At 33.2% G+C, this 13,586-nt stretch overlaps 1 protein-coding gene across 2 annotated transcripts in view; it reads right to left on the bottom strand.

Moving 5' to 3' along the window:
* Positions 1 to 2,778: 2,778 nt before the first annotated feature.
* Positions 2,779 to 13,586, bottom strand: part of URI1 (URI1 prefoldin like chaperone) — a 70,557-nt gene continuing 59,749 nt past the window's right edge. For both annotated transcript variants that reach the window (XM_082370087.1, XM_082370088.1), the window contains 5 exons: positions 12,335 to 12,509; positions 10,281 to 10,617; positions 8,372 to 8,514; positions 7,335 to 7,584; positions 2,779 to 4,564 (listed from right to left, as the gene is read on the bottom strand). In XM_082370087.1, the coding sequence (XP_082226213.1) occupies positions 4,382 to 4,564; positions 7,335 to 7,584; positions 8,372 to 8,514; positions 10,281 to 10,617; positions 12,335 to 12,509 (1,088 nt within the window). In that variant the 3' untranslated portion in view covers positions 2,779 to 4,381. The remainder of the gene's footprint in view (positions 4,565 to 7,334; positions 7,585 to 8,371; positions 8,515 to 10,280; positions 10,618 to 12,334; positions 12,510 to 13,586) is intronic.

The raw sequence follows: 13,586 nt of genomic DNA, 5'->3' as shown, positions 1-13,586 counted from the left end.
TCCCAAAGTTATTATCAAAGAATCATCAATAAAATGTAGATATGCAAGCAAATGTGTTAAAACCACATCCTTGATAAGAAAACAAATACTGTTAAAAACAGACTTTATCATGTTTAAAAGAAATCATAAAGACAGCCCATTAATCCTATTTCTAGGAATCTACCCGGAAGATACTTCCAATGACACAAAAATACATACACATCAATATTACTCACTGTGTATTTGTAATTGCAAAATTACTCAGAAACCTAAATGTCCATACACAGCAAAGTGGCTGGATAAGCTATGCTACATCTACACAAAAAAAGTGGTATACCTGTTAAAAAAAAGGGGGAAGCTCTCTGTAAACAGGCATAGAGTGATCACCAGGGCATACTATTAAACACATTAAAGTGGAAGGGAGAAGTTACATGTTATCCTTCATGTAAGAAAGAAAAAAAAGAAAATATATGTGTATCTATTTGTACAAAAGAAATACAAAAAGGTTAAACCAGAAAATAAAGAGACTGGTTACTAACAATGGGTAGATGAGGAAGTGACAGAAAGAAGACAGAAATGAGAATGGGGCAGCAGGAATGAGGGAGGAGTGTTTATCTTGTTTATCTTTTTACATAGCTGTGACTCTTAGAACCACATTAATGTTTCATATACCCTTCACACACTCCCCAAATAAACCATTAAACCCAGCCACAATGTGGAGAGAATCCAAAATGGAGCACAAACACTAACAAATGAACCTAACTCTATTATAAATGAATAACAATCACGATGAAGGAGTGGGAAAGAAAAAGAACTTTTGATTGATACTTATAAAGCTAAAGAAAAAAAGAACTCAACATAAATAGTGCAATATACTTAATAAACATGTCTCTCCGGGAGGTTAGGATTAGCACTCTAAAACTACTTTTGTGTGTCAACAGTTGACCTTTGAACAACATGGGTGTGAAATGTGCCTGTCCACTTATATGTGGGTTTTTTTTTTTACTAGATACATACTACAGTACTATATGATCCACGGATACAGAACCATGGATACAGAGGGACAGCTGTAAAGTTATATGCCAACTTTCAACTGTGAGGAGAGTCAGTGCCCCAACCTCAGAGCTGTTCAAGGGTCAACTGTACTAGATATTTTAAAAATAAGTAAATACATTGTATATAATAAGAGCCACGTTTCTCACTATTGAAGATGTCATAAATAAGGAAAAACTGAAACGAATCCTGTGGTTATTAGAATCAGAAGTATCAGTGTACACTTACATTTTTTAATGTACATAAACAAATATACATAGATATGTGCATCAGTTAGTATAATTTCCTAGCCCTACCTACTAAAAGTGCCTAGAAGCAATGACACCAAAATGGCAATACACACACTTACATGAGAAGATGTTGGTTTTTAAACACCATTCTCCAATAAAAGGATCAAAGGCTCCTTGGAGAAGTGGTTACTGGTTCCAAGGCTAGGGCAGGAAAAATATACACCTATAACATTTTGTGGTGTCAGAAAGAAAGTGTTCAAAACAGATGGAGACTTGTTGAAAGAATTCAGGAGCCAACTCAAAGGAATTCCTAAAGGTCAAAGGTAGAACAATTTGAATAAACAAAATAATGATAATTGGATTTTGACCCACAGAATAGAATATCCAAGTCCATACAGATACAAATTAATAAACAGGGGGAGGGGTGGCAGGAGGGTAATGACACAGGTTTTCATTACAAAAGAATTCCAAGAAATAAATGTAGAAAGAAAGGGCAAAACAGAAAATCACTATTAGGCAAATACCACAGTAATAACTGTTGCAGACAAGATCCACAAATGAATGTGAAAATTAGCGGGCTTAAGGTTGAGGAGAAAAAGAAATCTGTAAATCGCAAAGTATCTCCTCCAAGATATTTAATTAACTACAAAGAAAAAGACAGTAACTTTACAGTGGAGAAACCTGGCAGACATCCCCTTAACCAAGTGATCAAGGTTAAAGTGATGCAGCTCAAAATTAAGGACCTCCTGAAATGACTCACTAGAACGCATCTCTGATCTGAACCTCTTGATATTATCTATTTCTGTGGTAGTCTTGCCAAAAATGCAAAACCTCATTCTAATCATGTGTATTGGACAAACCCAAATTGAGGAACATCATACAAAATACCTCACCAGTACTCTTCAAAAATACCAAAGTCATGAAAGATAAGGAAAAACTGAAAAACTGCCAGTGATTGGAGAAGACTAAGGAGCAATAACAAATAAATGCAAGGTAGGATCCTATATAGGATCTTGGAACAGAAAAGAACGCCTAGTAGAAAGCTGGTGAAATTCAAATATGATCTACAGTTAATAGCATTGCACCAAAGTGAATTTCCTGGTTTTAATAATTGTGTTATGTTCATACAAGATGTTGTAATTTTAGGAGAAGCTGGATGAGGGGATATATGGGAACTCTACTATTTTTTGCAATTTTTCTGTAGGTCTAAAATTAGTTCAAAATTAAAAGTTAAAAAAAATTCAGTCTGTTCTGTTTTACAACTTAAAAGAGAACACTTAAGACCAACTTCATTTTATCATATTGAATATTGAATTTAATATGAAAAATAAAGCTATAAGGTTAAGTTACAATTTGAAACTTTAAGACTGAAGCTATGAAGTGGGGCAACACTACTTCATTTGGTCTTCAGCAGAAAATCGAATACTTCTTTGTTCCTACTACCATCTTGTTCCATGAGGGAACATCTTATTTGCACGAAGAAACATAAACTACATAAACAACAACAGGCTCAAGATGAAGTTGAAGAACATGAGAAATTATTTAATGACAGTACTCTTGAAATCATATGTCTGCAAAGAACACCAGAATAATCCCACAGTGAAGTTTGTTTCTGGGGGAAAATCTAACACAGAAAGGCTCACTTGACAAGCAGTTGGAGTTGGGGGCTCCTTTGTGTGTATGTGATTGTACTCTTGGTTGTTTTCTTTTTTGTGGGGGATTGGTTGAGAGAAAAAGTTTTTAACTAAAAATACATGCACAGTTGATCAAAATTTACTAAAGAACAAATCTTCTACATTTTTAGGCAGTCTTTTAAAATCAGTCCTCTGTTCTGATCTGAATTATCCATTAACTTGTGGGGATTCAGGCTCACCCCCTTATTATTAAAATACATATTCATAAAACTTTTATAGTTGTGCTGTTCTAGTTACAAATAGCTTCTACTTTTCTAGGACATAATTTCACTTTGTTTAAGCAAGAATTCATTAAAGAAGCTATAAATAACCTTTAAGTATTTAGCCATGAACAGAGGGTGGACTGGCCTTGATGGTTTATTTTAGTACTAATGCAGAATGCTTTTTAAAAGCTACATTTTAGCATGCATCAAGCTAATGATTAACACTTGCAGTGTAATTTTCAACGTTAGAATAAATTTCTCTTTATTTTAAGGAGTTCTACCAAAAGTAAATATGTTTTTCAATCATTTACTACTAGGAAAGTAACCTTAAAGAACGAAAATGTTTGGGAGATTAAAACGTACAATTTCTTATTTTAAATTTTTATTTATTTATCTATTTATTTATTTTTATTATCTAGACAACCTTTCCTTCTCTCCCAAAATATAATGCCAGTTAAAACTGCACACACTAGGGAAGAACTGCCTATGGAATTGTAAGAATTCAAGGATCCATTGTGTGGTGCATGGAACATATATATGAATCAAATACATTTCTATATTTGATTCTGAATCATAAAGTTCACAACATTTTAGAGACCAAGTTTCATAAAATTTTTACTTAAAAAAAAAATTTACAAAATACCATTCTTCCAATCAAAGAAACTTTCCCTTGGGTACATGCAGCTTTCTGTCTTAGAGATTACAGAATGACAGGCAAAGGGGGAGAGATTTTTTCAATAGCCACCTAGCTGCAAAACCTACAAGAAGTAGATTTTTTTAAAGTGCCTTTAAAATGCTTAAGCAAGTAATATAATTGTTAAAACTATTTGAAATTTTAAAAGTTTCTTTAAAATGGTCCATATGGTATGCACAATATCACAGCTGGTACAAAACTGCCAGTATTTAGTTCAAAACACAAAAACAATGCATAAGAACAGTATTCTTTGAAAAATAATTCAAAATGCTGCCACTACTTCATAAGGCAAACTTAAACAAGAGTGTTGACAGTATTCAGAGAATTAACGAAACAAACTGAATATTAAAGTATTTAAATATTTACTTTGATTTCTTTTTAACACCATTGATAACAGTAAGAGAACTTGCTGTTAAATTAACTCAGGATGCCTTATTTCAAATTACATGTAACATATTTTGCTATATATATTCTAAACAACTGCAAAACTAGGTTTTAGGATGTAAACTCCCATTTCCTAGGCAGGCCCTAGTTTTTCTGCTGCAATCTGGCAGCTTTGAACTTTGAAACCCTCTTTGCAGTTCCTTCTGATACTTCTGACAGAACTTCTTTTCGTTCTGGAATGGTGGGTAGCACAGGATGAGCCATGGCTGGGTGTGGTGTTAAGGAAGGTGACAAAAATTCTTTTTCTATTACAGTTCCAGAAAAAGCCTGGAAGACAAAAGTCAGATTATGATAATAAAATGCAAATAAGGTGCCCACAAAATCTTTATCCTGTATTTGCCAATTAGACATTTCTTTTCATTAAAAGTAAATTCATAAGACTTTTTTGATAGACAGAACTATAACATCAAAATACAAAGTGCTCATAGAAATCAAGTACCATTAAAATATATCTTAATTACACCACCAAATATAAGTAGATTTTTTAATAGTACACATGCAAGAAAACAAAAATGTAAAAACATGTTCACATGGGATTTTTTAAAAATGGGTACATAAAAGGTCCTCAACTTTCATACATTCCATTTATATCCAGACCATGCTGTGAAAAATAATGTATTAAAATTAAGAATTCTATTAGGGTGTCAAACATCAGCTGATGAATGAGCTATCCTATGGTGGCCATGCTGCCTGTGAGCCAAGAGCTTAGTTTCAGCAGCAGTGACATCTCTTAGGTGGTGTTCATTCATGCATTATTTGCGTATTTTATTGCATCTTGCCTCATTTTTATTTGAGATCAGTGGAAACTGAAAATTGAAAGTGCTGGTGCTAGTGGAAATAAGTATCAGTCTCAAATTTTCATACAATTAATTCAATGAGAGAAATCAAGGCACCACAAAAAATGATTCTTTAATCTCAACCAGATGTTTGCTGGACTTAATTTTGGTCAACTGTATGAAATGTATGTATGTAATGTGTACAAAATGATGGAAATAAAACCAAAGATATGTCTTTTTATGTACAGATCTATCAAAATCAAGAAGTTATGATTTTTTTCCCCAAGATTTCTAGTATTTGAAACCCCCTCACTTTCATCTTCTAAAGACTCATTACGTACAAACTAAAATTTGACATGTAAACTTTCATGTATATTTAGCTTGACTTTGTCTACCGAGTGTACAAAATGACAATGTATCACTTGAATAGTTTAAAAAGCCAACCTCCACCAGCTTGCCCCACCAAAGAAACAAAAACCAAAAATGCCCTGACCCTCCCACAGTACTCTGAGACCTTGGGTGGAGTCCCGCTCTTAAAAGAAATTCAAAGTCTACTTTTCTAAAAACTCTATTTTATCACGATGAGCACAGAGCCTTCTTATTATACTAAAAATGCTTTTGAAAAAGAGAATATTTTAACATTTAAAGATATCAAAAAAGATATCTTTCAAAGTACTTGCCATAATCCCATGAACTATTTATTTTGATGTTAAAAAATTTATAGCATCTAGGTGCTAACTGTAACAGTTCAATACAAAATGCAAAGCTATTAAATAGGATGAAATGAAAATAAGTTCCAGACTTGAGCTCTAGCTATACCACAATATATTAAGTCCTTACAAAAACCTAATTTTCAGATACTTAAAAACAGCAAAAGTCTACCACCTGTTTTTTCTAACAGTAGGGAAGACTATTAAATAAGTTAAGATACTCTCCAGGTCAACTGAAATCATTATATTGGGAGAAGGGAAGGAGAATATTCTAATCATACATACTGCCCCTAATTATCAATGACCCCTCCATCCCCAGTTACCATTAGTACAATCAGTACCACTTAGGGACTATTTAGCAAAAGCAACAGAAGTTTTACATATGTTTATTCATATATAAAGATATATATTTTTATATGTATTTGACTTATACTCAAATGGGTGTATCAGTTTGATATGGGTATGAGTTCCCCAGTCTTCCTAAATCCTTCTTAAATTAAAAATCTGAAATACCCACAAAACATAAGAGTAAAAAAATATCAAGTCTGGGTATAATGGAAACCATAACATTCTTATTTTGGTATCTCCCGATACCCCTCCTTTCCCCACGCAAAAAACTATGTGCAACATGGTTGGTAAGAGTATATGTGTGCACTCATTTTTCTGAGGAGAGGATCTCCAGCTCTCACTAAATTGTAAAATGGTTCCACAATTCCAAAGAGTTAAAAATTTCACTGGCACAAGCCAAAACATAGGACTATAGATAATTATCTGTCATGTATATATTTTTTCTTTAACTCAACCAAAGCATTTAAAAGAGAAAAGTACAATCTGCTACTTGAACTAGCATAAAATGACTCTAAGTCTGATCTAGTGGAATTTATTTAAAATAAGCTGCTAAATAATTTTCTAGACATGGGACTTCCCTGGCAGTCCAGTGGTTAAGACTCCATGCTTCCACTGCATGGGGCATGGGTTCGAACCCTGGTCGGGTAACTAAGATTCCACATGCTGTGTGGTGCAGCCAAAAAAAAAAAACAAAAAAAAATTCTAGCCAAAAATGAAATACATACGCTAATTAAGATACTTTAAAATTCCTATTTCACAGAAATAGAACTTCAAGAGTGGTAATACTTTCATTTTGAACTACTTTATTATAATACCTATATTGTGTTTGCTAGTGACTATTAATTTTTTATAAATTATTAATTATCAAAAAAGCACAAGCCTAGAATTAATTAATTAGGATCTATGACTTTTGAGACTAAATATATGTATGAACTAAAGAAGCTACAAGATAAACAATGCTATTACTCTGTCGATTAACTTCAATAAATAATTATATAAAATAATTCAGGAACAGTAAGATTAATGATTTCCAGACCATACCTGGAAGATTCAGCAGCTACAATTTTTAAAAAATCTTTTCAACTCCAAAATGGGGAAAATGAATTGCATACCCCTTTGAAATGGAGCTACCACCACCTTTTTAACTCACAAAGATTGGTCAAAGATACTATATAAAATAAAGAGTTAAAGATACACACATACCTCAGGTGTTACTGATAAAGGCAAAAGTTTCTTTTGATGATTTTCTTGTTGTTCCTCGTCCAAAATGCTCTCATTAGCATCACTACAAGTGGCCTCTTCACAGCTAATGCTCCTCAAGACTCCCCGTCTATCATCGAAGTCAGCAGCACTGCTTTCACTGGTATCACTGCAAACACTGTTCTCTCTACTGCGAGATTTCAGGATGGACTTACGAGGGACATATTCTCCATTCACGATATCAACAAAGACTCTATAATATCAAAAAAAATACACTCTTTAGTTAACTCATAAAACTGAGGATAAATTTACAAGGATTTTAAAAAATCTTTTGTAGAAATTAATCTGAAATGTTTTATTCAAACTTATATCCAAAATTTTCACCATCACAATAGTTCTGTAGCCTCGAATGACGTATTTACATTACTTTTATTATTGTTTGGCCTAATAAAATACAGCCGTTTATCTATACACATGTTCTGGGTGACAACAGCGTGATTTGCCAAAATTCTACATATATTTTAGACCTACTCAGAAGTCATTTAGCAATTTTCACTGTTTTACAAATAAGCGTCATGAAAACAGTAGGTATTTTCAAATGATAGCTTTCTCAACAAACAATACAACAAAAAATTGGAATAGCATACTTAACTTCGACTCTGTGGAAAGGTAAAGCACATGCCAAGCACTGTCATAGCTGTGATAGGAAAGTGCTGCCCCAGCACACTAGAAACACAAACTTTCATTCTAAAGTTAACATACAACATTTTTTGACTAGATTGGGAATGTTTTAAAAGCACTGGCAAAGAGGGGCAAAAGCAAAAAACCAAGCAACATTCCAATTGCTTTGAACTGAGAAGCTGGGGTGGGGCTCAGCAGCTCCTGTGAGAGCCTTTAAAACACTAAGCTAACTCTATCAGAATACCTCACTTTTCAGTGAGAGCCTTCTGTGTTACAAGCAGCCTTTTCCTGTATATACTCAGTTGCAAGAAATGAGAAGGGAAGAGCAGACTGCTCTGCTATCTGTGAATACCACTCACCTGTAAATGTCAGCAGGAGTCCTGATCATAGGCAGATCTTGGGGAGAATGACCACTGCCAGAGCTGTTCTTTCGCTTACGTTTGGCTTCTTCTTTCTTTTCACTGAATTTTAAAGTGGTATTTTTTCCAGTATTTATTCGTACCTAAAAATTTCACAGCAAAAAATTATGATCCTTTTGAGAAATCAAGGCCAAAACTAAAACCAATAAACTCTACAATTAAAGAAATAATAGTAATAGAGGCAGTTTACATTTTTTGACACTGAAATGATGTGCATTATCAGCTAAGGCTAACAAGTCCTTATCTTATCATACTTCTATAGTATTAAATTATACCTTAAGTGACCAATTCTAGTCATCAGTGACTTTATTATTATACAGAAAGCAAAATACATACAAACTAAATGCTAGATTATTATAAGCTTTCACATTACCCATTACTTTAAGTTTTTGGCTTAAATCATTCATTTCAAAACAAAGAGCACAATTAACCAAAATAAATATTCAGTAAGAATATAAAATTTAAGTCATAAAAACAATATTAGATAATGCTTAACTATTTAGAATTTTTAAAATACTTCTAATTTTTAAAAATTTAAGGACCAAAAAATAAAAATCAACCCTGTTCAGGATTAATACATTATTCTTCTATCCCTACACGGCATTTACACCATCTTTCCACATTAATGACTGCTATTCCCTGTAACATTCCTGCAAATATTATTTATTCTTCCTGTTTTATCTAAATGAAAACTAATTTAAAGCCTGAAAAGCGAATCACAAAACAAACTTTTTTCCTGGCTAATAGGTCAATGTTTTCCAAAGAATTCCAAGATGCTCCTTTTAGTCTGAAGTATTAGAATATATATTTTAAAACACCATATAAGTATTTCACTTCACATTAGAGCAGGGAAAACCTGACCTAAGAAATAGCAAATATGTCTTAAACACGTTTCATTAAATAATAATCTCAGGCATTTAAGGCTGCTACCACAGACCCTTACCTCTGATACAGGCAAATCCTGCAAGGGTACCTTGTTGTGGTAAAAAAAAAAAAAAAAAGCACCAAACTGAGAAAAAGGAGTCCCTGTTTAATTACTAACTAGCTCTATGGTCTTCTAGGCCCTAAGTTTCCTTGAGAAAGACAAATTAGAAAGATGAAATTCCCGGTGGCTCCTTAAAGCAGTATTATGAGGCCAAGAGAGCAAGGGAATGAGTTTAAGGTCCTTCCTTCAGTGAGATCCAACCTGCTTTGATCTGGGATTTTAAAACTGGGTATTCTACAATAAGTATGGAGGGAACAAAAAGTCTTTTGATACTAAGAAAATTTAAAAACCTGTATTAGAAGATCTCTCTGTAGTAACCCCAGCTCTAAAATATCAAAATTCTAAAACCATGATTACCAACCCAGAGATGTTTATATTTAATTTGTGAGAAATGGAACTAATTTTTACTTCCTTCTAAATCTTTCCTTTTTGCTCATGATGCTCCTATTCATTTTATACCCAAATAGAAACAACCGGATATAATTAAAAATTTAACTAATGCAAGTCACTTCCGTCTTAAATACACCAAAATGCCCAAATTAACTCTAGAATTCTTAAGAAAGCTTTCTGAATGAAGGACAGGTGGAGTTACAGTAGCTGTCACTCAAACTCATCTCCTTCCAGACCCCCAAATTTCAAATTCTATTGTGGCTTCAGAGAATGGACCAATACCAGCTAACTAGACTTTTTTTTTCCTTTTTCTTTTTAGATAAATTGGTCAGAGCAAGAGGCAAAAACTGGTTTTCTTGTTTGGCACTATCAACAATATTAATCCCTGTTAATATTGTTCTTCTAAAGAATATCATAGATGATCTCTAATATTCAAATTATATGAAAAATTAGTAAAGTTAAAAGTATACAAACCCTCTTAGGTTCGACAGTATGAGAAAAATATATTGTTGGTATAGAATTATCTTCAGCCCCTAAGGTATCATGGTCATTTTCATTATCACCACCATCATCATCATCATCATCTTCTTCATCTTCATTATTGTGATAAGAATTTGAACCATTCATTGAACAGTTCCAATGACTATTCACTTGACCATTGAACAGTTCTGAATTTGTAACATTCTGATAACAACTGCTGGGAGTGAGAGAGTCCGTTACTTGATTCATCATATTCACATTTATGTTCTGATCTTCCTTTTCCTCTTCAGAGGACGTATCTTCTCCATTTGCAATCACAGTGTCAGGCTTACTAGAAAAAGAAAATTAACAAGATCAAACAAACACACTAGAATTTTACATATTCTAATTTGCACTTAAGTTCAAAGGGTAAAAACTAAGGTTTTGCATAAGGTATTTTTAAACTAGATTTCTAGGCTAATAAAATGTTTTGAAATGAATTAATAAAAAATAGTTTCTATGCTAATTCTATATGTTGTAGTTATTCAAGCATAAGTAGAATACAGCAGATTTTTTTTTTATCTTTGCAAGGAGGATATTGGCCATATACAATAAAATACCATACAAATACAATCATAAATTTGTAAGAAATCACAGAGAATATGTTATCCCTATTTAAAGACCAGAAACTACAACCACAGAACTATAACATATTCTTTTCTATTTCTATAATCAAAATATTTTATAAGCATGTATTATTGTAATTTTTAAAAATAAAAGATTTCTACATATGTACATGATTTATACACATACATACACTTCTCATGCTTCATTCTACAAAGGATCTGAGGACCTTATAAAAATAACAAAACCCAAAATGCAACGAACTGAAATAACAACACGCAAAAGTAGAAAAAGAATCATGACCAAGAAAATCATAAGATTAAAAACTGATTTACAAAAATTAAACAGTATCAGTTAATCAAAAAGACCTAAGTATACGTGAAATGGTAGTGAAAAAAATATCCTTTGTGCTTCATGTCTTATTTTTCACAGTAACTAATTCTGCATATCATTTAAGCAAAATAATATAGGAACTTCTATAGTAACAGTTTTCACTGAGCACTCTGATAATTCTGAGTGAGTGCTAATACGTATTTCAAATGGCAATTTGGTAAAGTTTTTCATATCTATAACTACTTGACCAGATTACAAATTACCTGCTCAATAAGCAGAAAAGTTTGCAAAGGAAAGCAAGGATAAACATTTTACAGCAACAAACTTAAACTGAATGCCCATATTTCTTTTTAACAAGTCATTCAAACATACAGCATTATCTTGACTACAGTATAAAAACAACTCATTTAAAATATATAAAGCATCCATAATTATTAAAAGTGAAGTATCTGGGGCTTCCCTGGTGGCGCAGTGGTTGAGAATCTGCCTGCCAATGCAGGGGACACGGGTTCGAGCCCTGGTCTGGGAAGATCCCACATGCCACGGAGCAACTGGGCCCGTGAGCCACAATTACTGAGCCTACGCGTCTGGAGCCTGTGCTCCGCAACAAGAGAGGCCGCGATGGTGAGAGGCCCGCGCACCGCGATGAAGAGCGGTCCCCACTTGCCGCAACTAGAGAAAGCCCTCACACAGAAACGAAGACTCAACACAGTCATAAATAAATAAATAAAAGAACGTGAATTTCTTTAAAAAAAAAAAAAAGCAAACTGGGCTATTCATTTCAGTAACCGTCAAGTGGTCTTAGTTTGCATTCAACTTAAAAAAAAAAAAAAAAAAAGTGAAGTATCTGGTATATCTTATTTTATTATACAATATAGGGCTGAAACCTTATAATAAAAAATAGGAATATTGATTTTGTGTATTTCTGTACACACACATGCACTGGCATGTGCATGAACACATGGCCTTAAAAGAAAATATTCTAGAGAATTAATATTTATTTTAGGGTGGTAGGGTTATTGATATTTTAGTATAGCATGCTTTTCTGTATTTTCTTCAATCAGCACATATTTTATAAGGAAATGTGTGTAAGGAACTTTGTCATTAGGTACCTATCAATATCAATTTCACCCAGCAATTCTTCTTGTCTCTCTAGTTCTTCAAGTCGATCCCACAGTTCCTTATCAGCAAGCAGGTCCTTGGATTTTGGATCATTTGAGAATTCTACTTCAAAAATATCTGAAGTTTTTGGTTTGGAGTGAGGTTTATGAGCAATTCGGTGTTTTGCTATTCAAAAAAAAAAAAATGGCTGTTAAAAGCCAATTTTTAAAAGGCGCAAACCTAGACTTAATAAGATTTTCTCTTGGGGTGAGGAGGATGTTGAGAAAGAGGGGGTCATGATTTTTAACCCAAACAGTAGACCTCCAAGGATGTATGTCTCTTAGAATCTTGCTACTTAAGAGTGTAGTCCAAGGACCAGCAGTACTGGCATCCCTGGAGAACATTTCAGAAGTATAGACTCTCAGGGCCTCCCCAGACCTGCTGAATCAGAATCTGTATTTTAACAAGAGCCCCAGAGGATTCACAAGCATATTAAAGACTGTGAATAGCTGCTTGAGAGCTTCAAAAATGCATAAGCAGAAATGGTCACAATGCACTCTAGCTATAATGCAAAATTCAACACAAGTAATACCCATCTTCTATCCTTACTCAAGAGAATTTAGTTACTAAAGTAATATATAAAAGCCTTGTCACAGGATACTTTCAACTCTAAGGCACTGCCAGACAGGAATACCCTAGGAGAAATCTATGGAGCCTAATCCTTGAAAAATTCTACTATAATTTTATATATGAATATTTCTACTTTTTAAATGGCTTTATCTTATTTATAATCCTCATGTGAGGCAGGAGATGGATAAAATCTGAACTCAAACCTATCAGCTTTTCACTTGAAAAAAATAATTTTTTTTATAAAGCAAATTAAAGCTTTAAAGATGGCAACGGGAGGAAGTCTACAATGCTGTTACAAGATATGGTACTAAAAGATGACCTCCATCATATAGTCAAATTTACAGAATTGTTTTCTAAATCTGAAAATATCAAAATTACGTTTCATAGCCTATTCTCTATAACTATTATTGATAAAACAGTATTGACAAGTTTTATGTTTCAGACTTATAAAATACATAAATCTTTCAATGGTCACCACAAACAAAAATCATAACTTGTCTTTCAGCTCTTTAACTTTAATATCTGTCTCCTTTATTTCACCTTACAAAGCCACATGCTATAACTTGTCATGCCACGCCAGTATATAGTATGGCTAGAATATAGCTTCTAAAATCACCTCTATTTCAACTAACA

Source organism: Balaenoptera borealis, assembly GCF_965194805.1.
Source record: "Balaenoptera borealis genome assembly, chromosome: 19".
Lineage (NCBI taxonomy): Eukaryota > Metazoa > Chordata > Mammalia > Artiodactyla > Balaenopteridae > Balaenoptera > Balaenoptera borealis.
The sequence above is the reverse complement of the archived record's forward strand: the minus strand, read 5'-3'. Positions and strand labels throughout refer to the sequence as shown.